Genomic DNA, 19,441 nt, shown 5'->3' with positions numbered 1-19,441 from the left:
TGATACATTGTAGATGCATTTCTTTCAAACCTCCATTCTATTGTATTTCATTTTGTGATGCCACTTCAATTTATATATATGTGTATTTTCTGTTGATAGGCATCTGGACTAGTTATTTAACATCTCTGTTCCTCAATTTCCTCACTTATAAAATGGAGATAATAATGGTGCCAACCTCATGGGGTGGTGGTGAGCATTAAATTAATTAATATATATAAAGCACTAGCTCAAGGCCTGGCATACAATAAATATTCAGTGTGTATTAGCTATTATTATAAATATGACTATTAATATTATTGTTAACCTCTTCCCAATTCTTTGCTGTTACAGATATTGTGCATGTCTCCTCCATTTATGCATAAATTTCTTGAGCACATGTAACTAAAATTTGAATTTCTGGTTGAAGGGTATGCTTGAATCTATTTTTTTTTTTTTAGATGTTGCCGAAGTCCTCTCTTAAAGCGGTGGTACCAGCTTTTCTTCCACAAATACCATGTGAAAGTTTCTGTTTCCTTGTCAGCACTTGGTATTGCAAGACTAACATTTTTGGCAATCCATCAGATATTATAATGGCATTCAATTTCTAAAATTTACGTTTTCCTTATACTTAGTGAGGTTAAGAATCTTTTTATATCTTCATTGGTCATTCAGGTTTTCTTTTCTGTTGACTGTTCACATCATTTGCCCATTTTTCTTACTTTTTCTTTATTTTTAAAGATGGGGTCTCACTTTGTTGCCCAGGCTGGAGTGCAGTTGCTATTCGCAGGCAATCGTAGCTCACTGTGGCCTTGAACTCCTGGCCTCAAGGCATCCTCCCTTCTCTTTCTCCCAAGTAGCTGGGATTACAGGCACATGCCACCATGCCTAGCATTGCTCATTTTTCTATTGGGTTGTTATCTTTTCCTTATTGCATTGTGGAATTCTTTATCTAAATACAATCTTTGTCATATCTCAAATTACATTACTAATCTATTTGGATTTTTAAAATTTGAAAACATTACTTTAATAAAAACTATTCACGCATATGGGAAACAACAAGATAAAATGGTACAGAAGAGTTTGTGACAAAACACAACCCTCCTGCCCTACCTCCCTCTCCACACCCATGCCCACTCCCCAGAGGCACAGTCTTGGTACCGTTTGTGCTTCTAGTTCTCCTGATCATTTCTTCCATAACATGGAAAAATACGCTAATACTTCTGTATCCTGATTACCAGCTTTTTGTTTTTCCAGAGACAAGGTCTCACTGTGTCACCCAGGCTGAAGTGCAGTAGTACAATCGTAGCTCACTGCAGCCTCCAAACTCCTGGACTCAAGTGACCTTCCTGCCTTAGCCATGCAAGTAGCTGGGACTTCAGGTGTGCATCACCATGCCTGGCTAATTTTTTCAAATTTTTTTTGTAAAGATCGATGTCTCAATTTGTTGCCCAAGCTAGTTTCGAACTCCTAGCTTCAAGTGATCCTCCTGCCTTGGCCTTCAAAAGTGCCGGGATTACAGGCATGAGCCACTATGCCTGACCCTGATTACCAACTTTGGACAATATCTCTTTATTCCATGCTAGGAAAAGGAAGCACAGCCACTTCTCATTCTCACAATTCATCACACTGGCTGGTTATAAACCTAGAACCTTCAGTGTTTCAGTACCACCCAGCAGCTCCCCTGCTGCATATTCTAGGTAAGGGTTTCTCGTGCCTGTATCATCCGTCATCATGCTCCCATCTCTTTTGTGTCTCTCTGAAATTTGTTGAAATTTCCTATATTTAGTAACCTCTTCTCCTTTTTTCTTAAATATGGTTTTGTTTGCTTATTTGCTTATTGTTTTGTACTTCACCCTAATTATTTCATAAGAAGCAATAACGAAAGAAAGGCAAATGCATTTATTCCGTTCAACAGCTGTACACAGAAATTACCAGCTGTAGCCCAGACACCTGTTACTTTTTATGACCTAATTATAATTTTTCACACTTTGAATATCTGTAGAACTGAAATTAGAGACTTCTAAATTACATTTTTGTGTGACTCAAATTAGCTATTATTATTTATAATAGTATATATTTATATTATTATTTATACTATTATTTCTATGATTACTATTATTTATAATAATAGCTAATGCACACTGAAATAAGTTTTTAGATTTTTTTTGCAGTCTTTCATGAGCAACTATTTCTGGACTACCTACTAGGTCCAGGGGTCTCTGTTAGTTGAGAATTTTGAACAAAAGCATGTAACCTATTACTTAAATTGCCTCTGTGTAGCCCTCATTCCAGCGGGGTTTGGGATTTATTATCATTGTGGGGAAGAATAGTGTTTTTCTCTGCCCCGAGCCTGAGAGACCAAAGCCCGTCTTTCCCATTATACATCCCCAAGGTTAGGCTGCGAATTTACTTGAATGACAAATAGTTTTATTGAATTTTCACTTCATACTCAATTTCTTTATAAGTTAAAGGAAGAATAGCCAAGAGAAAAAAAAGACTTTTATATATAGAAAATAATAGCTGTGCATTGTGAAACCATGCAGTTTTGAGTGAGAAGCATCAATCTTCTGAAATGACTGAAGTCATTTTAGTTCTGCTGTCTGGTGATTGGTGTTAGACTCTAAGAGCTAAATATCACCTGACTTGGCCACTTCCTCTGATACAAACTGAGGTCTGTTTCCTTCTCATGTTATGATGATATCGTCTGAAGATAAGATATATATGCATGAATATGAATATGAAACACCTTTTAAATCACTTGTAACAATAATGACTTAGAGGAAAAAATGTTCAGTACAATTTTGTGTAATTCACCAGATATTCACTGTGGTTATTGCTAGGTAAAGGGATTGCATGTAATCTGTATTTTCTTTCTGCTTGTCTACATTTTCTACAATGAATGTGTGTTTTCTGAAATAATATACAAAAGTTTTATTTTTTTTTTCAAGGCAGGACACTTACATGATGTTGTTGTTGCTACTGAGATAGTTCTATGCTGGACTAACTTAGTTTTGGACAGTCTCAATTTAGTATCTCTTCCTCTGAAAAACTTTCCTTGCCTAGGGCAGAGAAATGTCCTGCTGTTCTGTCACTAAGGCTACAGGGTTATTAGTGTTTTATGGAGGCCATTGGTCATTCATACTTACTGAGCATCCCGTGTGCCGCATTCTGTGGGAAAATACAAAGACAGGTATATGTGGGAAAATATCCAAAGTGGGGACCCTCTTTAAAAGAAAGATCATTTTCAACTTCTGAGAGTTTATGTATCAATCCATCAAAACAAATGTGATGGGGTCTGCTGTGCGTGGGGTGGTGTGCTGAGTGCTGCACACATCTCAAAGGGGATTGATGTGGCACCAGCACTGGCTGCCAGGAGCTCATGGTCATATTGGGAAGATAAGGATTGAATATGTGAAAACAATTTTTAAAAAGAGAGAGAGAAAGAAATCAAAGTACGATCCAAAAGCTGTCACAAAACTGTAAATAATCACCAAATGACTGGTACAGGTACTAATGTTATCAGAAGGAAGAGACCACCATGGGCCTGAGCAGACTGCCAGTACTGCATGGAAGTGGAAGGTACTGAGTTGAAATTGGAAGCCAGAAGGCATCTTTAGGCCTGTGTGTTCAGAATCCTAGAATTTTATTTCTACCATGTTCTTTGGTCGAAGCCAGTCTCAAGGCCAGCCCAGATTCAAGGGCAGGGAAATAGCCTCCACCTATTGATGGGAGGAATGACAAAGGCACGCTATAAAGTGGTATAGTCACATGGAACTGTATGTCATTGAAGGCCGGAAGTACCCTGTAATTCAAGTTCTCCAGACTTAGCTCTTGATATAAAGGAGAGCTTTTATAATTTTCTTCCTCTGCTGTAACTTTCTTTTCTCATCTTGTTGATAACAAAATGTAACTTTATATTCTCATTCATATGTAATATAGAAGGATAACACATATATAGATGAATGTAATTTTCTTGTTTGATAATAAAAGCATTGTTAATTCATGACCTTTGATAATCAAGCTGCTAATGTTAGTTCTGTCCCTAATTGTTTTCTCATGCCAAAATATACCTGTTATTAACCTCCAAGATGCTAGATGATAGCATGGAAAGGGTAAGAGCTCTAGAATCAGACCAATTTGGTTTAGATTCCAGGCTGTGCCACATATTGTCTCTGTGACTCTTTCAGCTGTCATATCGTAATCTGTAAAATGGGGACATGTTAGTCTATTCTTGCGTAGCTGTAAAGAAATACCCGAGGCTGGGTAATTTATAAGAAAAAAAGGTTTATTTTGGCTCACTGTTCTGCAAGCTGTATAGGAAGTGTGATGTTGGCATCTGCTTCTGGTGAAGGCCTCAAGAAGCTTCCAATCATGGTGGAAGGCAAAGGGGAACCAGCATGTCACATAGCAAGAGAGGGAGCAAGGTGGGGGAGGAGGTATCAGGCCTCTTTAAACAACCAGCTCATGTGTGAACTAACAGGGAGAGAACTCACTCATCACCAAGAAGATGGTGCTAAATCATTGATGAGGAATTAACCCCCATGACCCAAACACTTCCTACCAGGCCCCACCTCCAACATTGTAGATTACATTTCAACATGGAATTTGGAGAGGATGAACATCCAAGCCATATCAGGGGATAATTGTAATTCCCCTGCAGGCTTGTTATTATTGTTAATTTTGTATTTCTATACTAAAAGAATTTAGCTTGAATTTAGTTTTGAAAAACTAGTACTTCTATTTAAAAGTTACAATTTGACTTAATTTGGCAGAGTGCAATGTATTTTGGCTTTGATCTTTTATATCAGCCTCTCAACAGCCTACATGTTTAAAATTAAAATTCAGTGTTACACATTCTATTCTGAGTTGGTATTTCTAGACCACAGTTACTTCTTTGCAGCTGTTTCTTGTAGAATGTGGCTTCTCAAGCCTGGACAGAGCTGAGTTTCTCACCAGGGCGCCCAATATATGTAAGTGGGCCGCCAGCAGGGAGGAAGGGTGGGCCTCTGTGGACAGATTATACCACTTAGTGAGATAGTCAGTTCCGTTCAGTATTCTTTTCCCCTGAGCAGATCACAATTCATTATTAAAGCCCTAATCATGAAACTGGGGGTATTATGAAAGATCTATGATCAGCAATTATAAAACAATCATAATAATGGCTACTGTTTATTGAGTACTTAGTATATGCCAGGAACTATGTTAAGTGCTTTCTATGTATGATCTCATTTATTTTCAGAGCAACCCTATGAGGTAGGTACCACTACTATCCCCATTTTAAAACCTACAATGACATATCAGTTTATGAAAGTAGTATAATACACTGTGAAAAATGAAAATACACAGAAAGGAAAAATGAATACACCATATTTTTACCAATCAGAGAATATTAATGTTAACATTACATGAACTTCTGGAATTTAGAAAACCTCTTTATTTTTTGCTAAGCCTAAATTTAAGGCTATTTTCTAAATACCTAAGAGAGAAATTCTTATTTTAGAAAGTATAATCTGAACCCTGAACTCAGAGTAAAAGCAGGATCCTTTCTTTCTGTTTGTATTCCTGCTTTAGCAATCTTAATTATCTCTAACTCTTGGATGAATCTGGCTGAATATCAGGTAGGTCTTATACAGAGAAGGGCAAAAAGATAAGCATATGAAAACATTACTTTAAAAACCAAACAAACATTTTTACAGTGTATTGATTAGCTACTGATGGGAGAAAAATCACAAAATCTGAGCTTAAGAATGAACTTTAATTTGCATGAACAATAAGAACTTACTCTTGATCACACATTTTGGGGTAAGCTGGAATGACTTTTCTTCAGCTATGAGTCTTCAAGTAGACTGGGGTGGCTTATTTTGAGGCCCAGGCTAGATACAGGAGTAATGGCTACCATGGTATGTTTTTCTCATAATGATGACTAAAGCAAAAGGGGACAAGCTCAACAGTATAGGCACTTGTCCAGTAATATCCGAAGGGCCAAAGCAAGTTAGATGTGAAGCCTGAAGTTAAGGGATGGGAAAGGACACACCTACCATGAGTGTCCTTGGCCCTGAGACCAAGGCAAGGATATACATGTATAACACTGCTATGTCATAATGAAAGGTTAGGACTAATATTAATAATTTAACCTACCACACCCACTTCCATGTATATATTTATTCCTATCCTCATCCATCTACTTTACAAATATATGTGTGTGTATATATGTATGTGTATATGTGTGTGTGTATACACAGATGCAGAGGCATATATATATGTATGATATACATATGGACACAGACACACATGTACACAGAAGATAAAACATGTAGCTATGTGTAAAAGTTCTTTATAAAACATGAAAATGGGATAGCATATGGAAGCAGGGTGATGAGTCTGTTACATTTATTGAAAAACACCATAAAGAGCAAGTATAAAAGCATTTTGGGGACAGACTAACCTACATTTGATGATAATTCGGACCCTGGAAACTTGGGGAAGGGGACAAGGGCAAAGGTGGGAGGGGGCATGCAGGGCACAGAATTAGGGGTAAGGAGGAGTGAATGAGAAGATATTAAAAATGCCCACAATTTTGTGAGCCTAGGGAATTTGAGAGAGACCATGGAGACATTGACCGGGAGACAGAATTTGTGAAGGGTGACTTGAAGAGTGGTCTTAGCATGGTCAGGTTTCAGGTATCAGCAAACATCAAACAGGTTATGTTCTCCAGATAACTGAACTTTGGTAGTATGTTGAGACAGGCACACTAATTAGCTTTGTTTGTGACCATGAACAAAATTCTAATGTATCTTCCAGCACTTAAATTCTACAGTCCTTTGACCTTTGTTGAGACCTGCAGTTGGAGGAATATGAACAAAATAGTTGCTAAAGAAGGTTAGGGAGAGAGAAAAGAACACGACTTGTATGTCAGGGATCAAACTGATGTCCTCCACATAAATGTTCTTGGTCAGCATAGGGTTATTGTTCTTGTTATTCTTTTTGAAATTCTTTTTTATTTTTCTTTTTTAAAATTGGAGACTCCATAGGCTAGATACACTTCTCTAGTCCAGCCACAGACCCCACCAAGCCCTCTTATCTTAGATCTACCCACTTCACACATTCACATTAAGTCTAGTCCTGGAAGACACTGAGATTTTCATCCCTGCCCTTAGTCTCAGGGCTTACCGATTGCTTGTGGGAAGGTGGAAAATAATCAAAAGCAGGAAAAACCAAAGGTAGCTAAGCATTGAACCACGAAAGTCAAGATTAAATGATGTTTTAAACAAGTACTAAAGTTACCAGATTGGTCCAGAAAGCTGAAAATCAAGCTTGTTAAAATCTCTGTTGGTTCTTTTATAACTTGACTAGATTTTGGACTCTGCCAAGAATAGAAATAATGTCTGTTATACGTTCTGAAGCTTTATCTTACAGTGAGATTACAATGCTACACTCTTCAGATGTAAAGAAAGAACTTTACAATCCTCAATTTCAAAACAAAGAAAGGGAGAGAAGGGTGTGGAGACAGGAAGAAAAAGAGAACAAAGGATTAAGAGTTGCCTCACCATTCCAAATAATAGAGTTTTTGTTTAGAATAACTCAGATGAAACATGTTTTTTTCATACACTTACCACTTACCACTTTTCTAGAAGCAATGAAAAAGTTGAAAATACATCTAGTATGTGAATAAGAAATACTTTTTTTTTTTTTTGGAGATGGAGTCTCACTCTGTTGCCCTGGCTGGAGTGCAGCAGAGGATCTCCGCTCACGGCAAGCTCCGCCTCCCAGGTTCAAGCCATTCTCCTGCCTCAGCCTCCCGAGTAGCTGGAACTACAGCCACCCGCCACCTCGCCCGGCTAATTTTTTGTATGTTTAGAAGAGATGAGGTTTCACTGTGTTAGGCGGGATGGTCTCGATCTCCTGACCTCGTGATCCGCCGGCCTCGGCCTCCCAACGTGCTGGGATTACAGGCATGAGCCACCATGCCTGGCTCAAGAAATACATTTTTTTTTTCATTAACCAGTTTTTCTAGCTTAAACGTCACTCATAACACATTTTCTTCTATTCAACCCCTTCTGCAGAAATGACTTGCTAATGGTCTGTCGCCAGTTGAATATGGAAGAGTCTGTGGCTGAGATCATGAACCAGTTGGGAGCAGATGAAAATGGAAAGATTTCCTTTCAGGATTTCACAAGATGCCGCATGCAGCTCGTTCGAGAAATTAGGAAGGAGGAAGTAGATCTTTCTGCAAAGTCAGACAACTCCTGCACAAAGAAGCTGAGGGATAGAATTGCTTCCTGGCCCACGAGCAGTGACAACAGTTTGGGTAGGTATAACCAGGTGGCAGTTTTATGGCACTCCACTGGCCTTGCCTGTGATCTCTCTAAATGAGAGTAGCCTCCCCAACCTGGGGCCAGCTCATACTGAGGCTGTCCTCCTGGCCACACGTTCCCTGGGGGAGTGCTCGCTGTTTCCCCCAGTTCTGTTTGATGGCTTCACACTTCCTGGCTCGCTGCTTTCTTTATTTTGCTTTTTCCATTTTCCAAGTTTAATAATGCATTCAAGTAGCTATTACAGAAGAAGGGCAAATGCACAAGACAGTAACTGCATCAGCAGACCTCAGAAACTCTTTGGGGAAGAAGTTTCAAGGTTACATACAGAAGCTTTTAAAAGCAATTTTTAAAAATTTAATGTTAAAAATGTTTTCTATAAAGATAGTTTTTCTATTCATAAGTTTATATTTGTTACTGCAAGATAAGCAGTCGCAAAGAAAGTTCTTAATACCGTTGATAATTATTGAAATTGGGTGATGGGAACATGGGATTTCTCGTATTTATTTTTGAATACTCAGTTATACATATTTTTTAGTATGTTCGAGATTTTACATAATAAAAAGTTAACAAGGAAAGAAAGGAGACATCTTAAAGGGTAGCCTTAACAAAGAGGCAGAAGATAGTATCTGAATTTTCAGGGTTTTTTTTTTCCTTGAAAATGTGTCTTTGATCTTTGTTTCTCTGCTAGGTAGATCTAGTGGCAAGAAGTAAAGTATCATGCTAGTTGTCCATCATTTATTTTATGTTTTTTATATATATATACACACACACACACACACGAGCATGGATAATTGTGTAGTGCCACATACACACACATCTTTAAACAATGCTTCTGGCAGTGAAATCATTTGCGCCATTATTATTGAGTAATGGAAACAATAAAAATGTCCACATATACTCCATGCCTTGCTACCTTCATAGATTCTACTTTAGCAGCAAATCAGATGTCTGGCAATGCATGTGCTCTTAACATAATATGTAGAAATAATATTTAAATAACAACTTTGTAAGTATTCAAGTAACATATGTTCATTATAGAAAAACAAGGGGAAAAAAGGCAAGCAGAAGAAAATAAAAGTCACCCTAATCCTACCACCTGGAAATAATAACTACTGCCCACATTTGATATACTTACTTCTGGAATCTCTTCCTCTCTCTGTCTCTCATCATGCGTGTGATTTGTGTTTTACTAGTTTTTTTTCACATATCTTCTGTATATTTTGTATCTTGCAGTTTTCCTTTTGCATTTTCTTCATGCTTTTAAATGGTATTTGAAAGCATGATTTGTAAGTTTGCATGACACAAAATAGACACTCAGTAAATATTTATTAAATGATGAAATGAAGGAATTTTTTCTGCTAAGCTGTATTTTCAGATTTTTCTGCTAAGAACATGGATTTCTTCTATAAACACATAAGTGTACACACATACATATTTGAAGGGTTAAGTACATTGTGGAACACCCCAACCAATAATTGCATACTATATAGCATTAAAATGATGTATCAATATGTATCAAAATATGTATACAGAAGGAAATTTTTTTGTGAAAAAAAATTGTTTGTCAATGTGTACTAGATATTTATGAAAATCCTAAAAGAAACTGGTTTGAAAGAATTGCTGCACACATCTAATTGGTTTGACTAGCTTGGAAGACTGTCCTGACCAGAGAAAGGATTGAAAAATAATACCCTTTCATCCTTTTAGATAACCTTATACCCTTGGGAAAAGAGGTGGTAACTGACAGGAGGTGATTCATAAAACTTGTCCTGAACTGAGGAAGTGCTAGCGGCTATGAAACCTCCTACCACTTTCTCCTGGTAGTTAAGAGTTCAGAGTCAGACTATTTGATTGAGAATCCTGTTTCGTCGCTTACTGTCTACATGACACTAGGCAAATTATTTAACCTCTCTGTGTCTCAGTTTCCTCAAGTGTAAAATTGGGGCAGTTATTGCTATTTGGGGGAATAAAGGAGTTAATATATGTGTAAAGTCCATAAAGCAATGCCCAGCATATAATCAGTAAATGCGTGTTAAACTAATATTATTATTATTATTACCACCCAGTTTTAAGTCCTGGGGATTTGGAAAACAACTCCCTATTCAGTCTGATGTAAATCAAATACACCTAAAAATTGACACTAATTATGCTGGGCACCATGGCTCACACCTGTAATCCCAGCACTTTAGGAGGCTGAGGCGGGAGGATCACTTGAGGTCAAGAGTTTGAAACTAGCCTGGGCAACATACAAAAAATTTAAAAGTTAGCCAGGTGCAGTGGTGCATGCCTGTTGTCTTAGCTACTTACAAGGCTGATATGGAGGGGTTACCTGAGCCCAAGAGTTAGAGGTTGCAGTGAGCTATGATTACACCACTGCACTCCAGCCTGGGTGATAGAGCAAGACCCTGTATCCAAAAAAAAAAAAAAGGACAATAACTAAACAAACATATAGATATACATGTTCAATTAGTCCTTCTCTTTTCTATACTATTAATCTCTCCTCTCCTTCTGACTCTATTTAGGTGAACTCCAGGATCTCCCTTCTGGGGGTGGAGGGAAGCCCTCTCTTGACTTTGTGTTCCCCTTAGTACTGCCCTATTTCTCTGACCCTTCCTTCAGTGTACTCGTACCGTCTTCAGTCCTCACCACTCTGCTGGCCCTGCTCTTGCTGCCTTCATGTTGGCCAATCCAAAGATTCCTTTTCTGCCCACATCTAAATCTTTGGAATCTGACCCAGCTAACCACTCCTTCATGCTAGCTATACTTTATTCTCTTCGACTTCTTGACACCATGTTCTCCTGTTTACCGTTTTAGCTTCCCTTTCTCAGCCTATACTACTTCCAAATTTTGAGGTGCCTTGGGGTTACATTCTGTCCTTAGATGATTTCATGTGGTCCCATATGTTTATTTATTTATTTATTTGAGTCAGGATCTCACTCTGTCACCCAGGCTGGAGTGCAGTGGTGCAATCATGGCTCACTACAGCCTCAACCTCCTGGGCTCGAGTGATCCTCCTGCCTCAGTCTCCCAAGTAGCTGGAACTACAGGCATACGCCACCAGGCCCAGCTAATATTTTGTATTTTTTTGTGGAGATGGGGTTTCGCTGTGTTGTCCAGGATGGTCTCAACTCTTGGACTCAAGCCATCTTCCTGCCTCAGCCTCCCAGAGTGCTGAGATCACAGGCAAGCGCCACCATGCTGAGCTTGGTCCTATGGCTTTAAATACTAGTTTTGTTCCAGTAACCCCCAAATATAATTACATATATATATATATAACATATATATATATAATTATATATATATAATATATATATATATCCCTGCCCTTTCCTGTGATCTCTAGAATCAGGTTAAATTGACATGTATTCCTAGATATCTTACAGACTTCCAACCTTAACTCAGTGAAAAAGAACTTTTGATTCTGTCCCCTACTTTTTCTCCCAGGCTTATTAGTCTCCCAGATAACCTTTACCTAGGAAATATCTGCATTTAGTAAATATCTACATCTAGGAAATATTTCTGTTCATCTGTTTACTCCAGCTGGCAAGTCCCACTGTCTCACATGCCAAAGTATAGCCAGAATCTGCCCACTTCCTTTGCTCTCCTGCCATCACGTGTCCAAATCACCATCATATCTTGCCTTGCCTACTAAAATAACCTTTAACTGGCCTGCCTGACCCCTCCCTTGGCTCCTGACATTTTATTTTCTACCCTGTAGTCAGAATTGTCTTTTAAAGGTATAAAATCATGCTTAGTTCAATCCCATGTCTAAAACATTCTGTGGCTTCCGTATCATCTTAAAGTCCAAATTCCTTACCACAGTGTGGTGCATAGCACCCACTCTGAATTGATCTCATCTTGCTCCCCTGACTTACCATGTTTGCCACAGTCACAGTGGCCTTCCTGCTTTTCCTCTAATTTAGCAAACTCAGCCAGTCTCCTGGCCTTTACCCGGCACATAACCAGGCTTAAATATTTCCTCTTCAGAGAGGCCCTTCCAAGCTCAAGCAGCCTCTCCTCCTTTCCGCGTTCACATGCCCTTACTGCTTCATACCACTTACCCTTATCTGACATGAGTTATGTACCTACTTGAATATTTACTTATCTGTCTTTCCCCATACAAATGAATTTCCACCGGAGTACTAATGACCTTGATTGTCATGTTTACTGCTATACTCCAGCACTTAGAACAGTGCCTGTCACGGGGAAGATGCTCAGTGCATGTTTGTTGAATGAATGAGTGAATGAATGAGCAATGTACTGTCATGCTTCTTTAGGGACGCAGAGAAGTGCAGTGCACAGTTTCAGACACTAAATAACTTATAATGTGATTGTGGAGGCATAAGCACATGACAAATTAAGTGGCAATAAGCTTTAAAGTAGAGTTAACAAAACTTTGGAAGCCATTGAATGGTACAGAAGATATGGTCTGCTCTATAAGAAGAGCTAAGAAATACTGTGAACAGGAGTTTCAGAAAATGGTTACCTGTGACTGTAGGACGGAGAGAAGTAGAAAGAATGTTGTGCTGTTATGAGAAAAGCCTAAGAAAAACTTAGGTTTAATAGTTAAGTGTCAGAAGAACTTTATTGTCAGCCTTGACATTTCACAGCACATCTACAACAGGGAGTTGAGCTGGCAGAAAAAGACGACTTGTCAAAACATTACATGCTCAACTTGGAAGAGGAATTTCAGTAGATTCATTTCTCCCGAGTGTTTTCTGCAGAACACTGATTTAAAGAGATGGTTATAAATATTATGTGAAGAAAGAATTTCTTTGTTAAATACATGTGAAAACTTTGGGTTAAACTAGATTATAGTTTTTTTTACTGCAAGGCATCTCGGAGCCTTTAATATGCTATTATTTCTTGAGATTCTCCAGAAGAAGAATAAAATATAAGCATTTTCCACACTTAATTAACTATAAACTTTCACTCACAAAGCTTCTCTTAGGCCATGCATTCTCTGCTCAAAAGTTCTTTGGGTGAAAATTAAGGCACCTGAACAACCAGGTCATAACAGATTTTTATATTGGCTTTAAGCCATCCCAGAAACAACATTTTCAAATTTTTATGTGTTTTAGCCATCAGCTATACAATTTAATACTTATAGCTATAATAATATAAATGTTTTTAAATTACTAATATTTATTAGCATGAGACAATTTGCTAGACACTTTACTTGTATTATAATGCTAGAAAGATAGATCCCAATTTCACCACTGAGTTGCCATGGAACTTAGGCTACGTTCCTGATTATTCTGAGCTTTAAGTTTTTTATCTCTAAAGATAGAGCAGTAACACAAACATTACAGGGAAGTTGGAAAGATTTAGTAAGATATTACATGTAAAGTTCCTACACAGAGCCTATATCACAGTAGGTTTTCAATATATAATAGTGTTGTTATCATTATCATCTCTAATCTTTGCAGCTACTTTCCTTGTCTAGAATAGAATCCTCCTTCTATACAGGCGGAAACTGAGGCTGTAAGCCACACAGCAAGTAAGGAGTAGAGAACACTCAGTCTACTGAAAGAGATGATTGAGTCTCTTGCAACTTTAACTTAGAAAACTGAAGTGATGAGCAAAGTGCAAACTGAAAATAACACTGCCATCCAGAGGCCACTCCCAGAAATGACAGACATATGGTCCTCAGGGTCTTGAGGCAGGGTCTGAGGGCAATTTGTGTTAGTGAAAGCCCATCTCGTTGGCAGCAAAGTGATGCATACATTATACCAGAATGGTTGTGAGGTATTCTATATGCTACCTAATTTTCCAATGAAAAACAAATCATCGGGTTCATTATAATTACTCGTAGATTTCATTTTGAAAAGTGTGCTTTTCTTTGTGATTGGGAAAGACTGGAGTTAAAAAAGAAATTCTAGCATTAGATATTTACATAGGTTTGCAATTCCCACAGTGCCTTTATTTAAACATGCCCTTTTAAATAAATAGTTTTTTTTTTTTTACTTTAGCCAAGCTGTAAACCTTACACATGGATTCCATGTACTTGTGTCAAACATGTGAATTATATGAAAGAGGCAGTGCTTCAGGCTGATGGCCACTGAAGGGACAGGGATTGCCTGAGGAGAGCTGATGCAGCCCTTTGAGCTGACCTAATGAGGCTGTCACCTGTCTGTGCTTCTCAGAGTTTTGGGGGCACTTGTTTTTCTTCCTTTGGTCAGGTCTCAGAGAGCCCCAAAACTTATTTCAATCAAATTCCATAGTTGTAAAACATTGTTTAAGATAACAGACACTACAACCTGCTAATTAGTACAATTAACTTTCATTTATACTAAGATTAGAACACTAGACACAATTTCCAATAACCTATATCTCCAAAGACTCTTTATTGCCCTGTCCTTGAGGTAGATTCTCACCTGATGTGTCAGCCTTCATTGCTGCTCTGATAGTGCCCCCGTGGTCTAAGGAAAAAATAAAGTACTGAAGTTCCTCAGAAAAACTAACAGTAAAAAAAGTTTTCTTTAATAGAAACTCAAAGTAAAAAGTTAGATCAAGGAATATATGGTTTAGGCAGGAAGGACCTCAAACCCACAAGCCCAAGGGAGGAAGTATGAGGAGATATCCTGATTCCTTGGCAGATTTAAAGAAACAAATAAGCAGCCTCCTGAATTTGGGTTTGATATCTTGTTTTAAAAATTAAAACTACAGTTTTAATTAATATATATAAAACCTGTTCAGTCCTGATACATCCCAGTTTTCCAGAATGAATGCTACTGTTAGATTTCATTGTTTTTTTCTATGTATATAGATATGTTTCTAAACCCTTAAAGCAGATTAAATTAAATGAAACAAGAAGGCATTGTTCAGTCCTGTCAGATTGGCCCTGTTATGTAGGGTTCTGGGTGGTGAATTGAGAAAATCAAAAGTGGCTTAAGTCCCCTGCGGGCTCTGGGTGAACAACGAATAATTAACACAGAACCTTTTAAATACAATCACTCTTGAGAGTGATTCATTGTTAAAAATACTGCCCAGTGAGCATAAAACCAGACTCAAGTCACACACAATAGCCTTCAGCCCCATTTGAAGGTATAAGATTTCTTTTTTCATTTTTGTTGTTTTTTTTTTATTTTACATACTCTAAGCCCTCTGTCAAATGGTAAACAATTTATTCTATTACTTAGTCGGGAGTTATAAAGGCCTTTAAAGTCTTTAAGTAATGGGTACCATTTTACATTCTATTGTTGCATACTGAGAATGTTGTAAAGCAACTATCTATAGATTAAGTTTGGGTAAACTTAGCCAAGTCTTTGATTAGCAGTTAATTTTTGCCTCTTTTTATTAATCATTGTCCTTCTTGTCCTTGGGGAGTCCCTAATTCCGATTGATTCTTCTGTTCATACTTCTCAGATTGGCAGTACCATGGTCTAGGTATGGATCCTCCCTCATTCCTTGATTACTAGAGTTTCCTCTTTGCTGTTCTTTCTGCCTGCAAGCTGTTGATTTCAGTCAGTGCTGCGATGGCTTCCTAATATTTTTGCTATGTACTCATGATACAGCTCTGTTTTATCTATTTAATTGACTGTGCTGTCACCTCTGGATGCTTTTGGATGTCAAGACTCCTAACCATCCAGTGGGCTCATCCCACTTTATCCCATCATGTTTCCCACTACTTCCCACATGGGCCCTTACCTTCAGTAATGCTGGCCTTCTTACGACCCCTACGCAACCCCTCAAACCTACTTCTTGAGTTTTGTTCCTTCTCTCCTATGTATTAGGGATTTTTAGTGACAAGCAGCAAACACCCAACTCTAATACTTTGAAGAAGAAGTGGGAGGTGTTGAGAGAGAATGCAAATGTGACTGTATTGGAGAAGCCTAGGCAGTTAGATCCAACATGGATGGATTCAAAGGCTCAAATGTCATCAGCTTTCCTTCCACCGTGTCTCAGCCCTTTCCTTTAGGATTGGCTTTATTCTCAGGCTCCTGGTCGTGGCTTCCAGCAGCCCAAGTCTTACAGCCATTCTGTCGGGTAGCCACAGAGAAAAGAGGGATTCTTCTCTAATGCTGGCTTCACAAAAGTCCTGGGAACTGGTCTCACTAGCTCTTGTTGAACCATATATCTATTCCTGAACAAGTCACTCAGGCTATAAGAATGCAGTGATCTGATTGGCCAGGCCTGGATAACATGCTCAGCTTGTGAAATTAGGGTAGAGTTGGCTGTATCCCCATCTTGTGGACTAAGAGCTGAGGAAAGAACAGGTAGGGAATCAAGGTCCTGTCACTACCAGAAAGGTGAATGGGTGCTAAGCAGGCAAAAATAACAGGTGCCCATTCCATGGTTTTATAATGGAAGTTCTGCCTCCTTTCTTTTCTTTGTATGTGTATTTTCACCATCCTTAAAAGGCTTTAATAATGCTACATAATACTGGTGTGTGTGTGTATGTGTATGTGTATACATACATAGCAACTAGGAAATTCATGTCTTATACACAACCTAATTGTAAGTTTCTAAATGAATTGGTAAACATTTTATTTTATGTCTCTTAATGTGTTTTCATTATATCGTGTGTATTTATCTGTCATTGCAATTATGAACCACATTGTGTTATAGTCATCCACTGTATATCCATCTTCTCTACTCGATTATGCATGTTGGGCAAATAGTACAGATCCTGACACAGGGCATGCATTGGGTGAGTATTTGACCAATAAACAAATATATCAGTGAACAAAACTCTCTGATACCCATAGCACCAATCCCATGGACAACGACTATTTTCAATTTATTGTCAGTCTTCAAAGCATGAACCTGTTTGTTCAAGGTACAGTTATTCCTTTGAAATAGGAAATGTGTGCTTGGATCTGGGCAATGTTTAAAGAGACAATTAGTCCAAGTAATGAGTTAAAGATCAATATTACCAAGATTAATTTTTTATTTTAAATCTACTCTTATCCTGAGGATATAGTCTCAAGCTGGATGAAATGAAAACACCAGAACATTGATTTCACATCAGCTAATATGTAGTATGGTCCTTCACTATGACAGTTGCTGCTAAACTGACAGAAGAAAGAGAAGGTGTGATGTGGCTGATTGAAAAACATGGCCACAATATTTTGCAGCTTTTCCCATCAAGAGGTAGAGTATTTTTTCCCCACCCGTTAAATCTAGGGTGGCCTTGTGGTTTGCTTTGAACAATAAAGTGTCACAAGAATGAAATTGTGCAAGTTCTGGAGCCGAGGCCTCAAATCACTTGCAGCTTCTTCCTGCATGTCTTGGAACACCCCTGCCACCATGAAAGAACATCTGGACTAGACTAACAAAGGCTGAAAGACCACACAAGGAGGCCCAGCCAACAGCCAGCACCAAGCCCCAGACATGTAAGTGTGGATATCTTACTCCCTCCAGCCCCTGTCAAGCTACCAGATGACTATAGTCATATCAGTGATCCCAGATGGAACAAACCAAAGTACTGCTCAGCTAAGCCCAGCCCAGCTGAGAATTGTTGACCCCCAGAATCACGAGAAACAGCAAATTATTGCTGTTTGAAGTCACTAAGTTTTGTGGTAGCTTTTTATGTAGCAGTAAATATGAAACACATAGAGAATTATCCTTAAGAAATTTGTGAAATTATTGTGAATGAAGATAAAACATATAAATAGAACTAGTACAGGATCATATATGATCTAGTGAAAAATGTGTGAAGCAAACAAGTTGTGCTGTAGGAGATGAGAAAGGAGAATCATTGTCAGAAACCAGAGAAGACTCTTGGAAGAAATAAAGCCCAAGCTGATCTTGGAAAACTGGAAAAAAAAAAAATGGAACAATGTTGAAATAAGGAAACACACCCAGGTTATGATAAGCTGGAGAAGAGATCAATAGAAAGAAAGTATTTAACCTGTAATTAAATTCAACGTCCCTGTGCATCATGCTGAGTTATATGAACATCCAGGGAGTACATAGCTGTGGTTGGGTATGGGAGGTACTCAAAGCTCCAAGACAAATGTGGGGCATCTTTTTTTTTTTTTTTTTTGAGACAGGGTCTCACTCTGTCACCGAGGCTGGAGTGCTGTGACACAATCACAGCTCACTGCAGCTTTGACATCCTGGACTCAAGCCATCCTCCCACCTCAGCCTTCTGAGTAGCTGAGACCACAGGCGTGCACCACCACGCCCCAGCTAACTTTTGTATTTTTTGTAGAGATGGGATTTCACCATGTTGCCCAGGCTAGTCTTGAACTTCTGGGTTCAAGCGATCCACCTGCCTTGGCCTCCCAAAGTGCTGGGATTTACAGGTGTGAGCCACTGTGCCCAGCAAACATGGTACATCTTCGCAAGCATCAATTTTGTTGACTATTTGGAGAAAAAGTTGTATAACTTGGAAAATGGTTTAAAATTTGTATTAATACAAATACAGCATGGAATTAACCATTCAGATGAACTTTTAAGATGAAACATGTGACTTCAACAAAATCTCTGGCTCAGGGGTAAGTTGGTCTGTCCCCCAGACTCCTTCGACTATCCTCTGCCTTCAGCGTACTCTGGTGGAAAAGACTGAGAAATGCTTCATTAAAGGATTCCTCTAAAATATAAACCTCAGAACTTACTTCTCTTTTAGTTTGTCTCTTTGGGTTGTTTAGGGCTTCTGACATTTGAGCTGACAATTGCTTTAGTACCAGACAATGATTTACAGGGCCCATCAGGATCAAGGAGCAAAGAAGGTTTAAGGCTGTCAAACACTGTTAAGATCATAACAAAGATATTTTCTGGAGTGGCTATTGCAATGGCTTTGCTATTTAAAAAAAAAGAAAAAGAAAAAGTAGAAGCCCCAGGCTGGGCACCATGGCTCACGCCTGTAACCCCAACCCTTTGGGAGGCCAAAGTGGTCAGATTACTTGAGCTCAGGGGTTCAAGACCAGCCTGGACAACATGGTGAAACCCCATCTCTAAAATTAGCCAGGCGTGGTGGCATGCGTCTGTGGGCCTGAGGTCCCAGCTACTACTCAGGAGGCTGAAGTGGGAGGATTGCTTGAACCTGGGAGGTGGAGGTTGCAGTGAGCTGAGATCACACCACTGCATTCCAGCTTCGGTGACAGAGTGAGACCCTGTCTCAAAAAAAAAAAAAAAAAAAAGAATGTCACCTTCTCAACTTAGCATGTATAGGGAAGTAATCCTGCAGTGAAAATGTG

General features: G+C 38.6%; 1 protein-coding gene across 1 annotated transcript in view; it reads left to right on the top strand.

Moving 5' to 3' along the window:
* The window catches only part of MCC (MCC, WNT signaling pathway regulator), a 466,526-nt gene that overhangs the window by 97,934 nt on the left and 349,151 nt on the right, over positions 1–19,441 (top strand). The window contains exon 2 of the mRNA XM_025387469.1: positions 8,043–8,287. Coding sequence (XP_025243254.1) covers positions 8,043–8,287 — 245 coding nt within the window. The remainder of the gene's footprint in view (positions 1–8,042; positions 8,288–19,441) is intronic.

This window comes from Theropithecus gelada, chromosome 6, assembly GCF_003255815.1.
Source record: "Theropithecus gelada isolate Dixy chromosome 6, Tgel_1.0, whole genome shotgun sequence".
Taxonomy (NCBI): Eukaryota; Metazoa; Chordata; class Mammalia; order Primates; family Cercopithecidae; genus Theropithecus; species Theropithecus gelada.
This window is presented reverse-complemented; position numbering and strand designations above follow the sequence as displayed.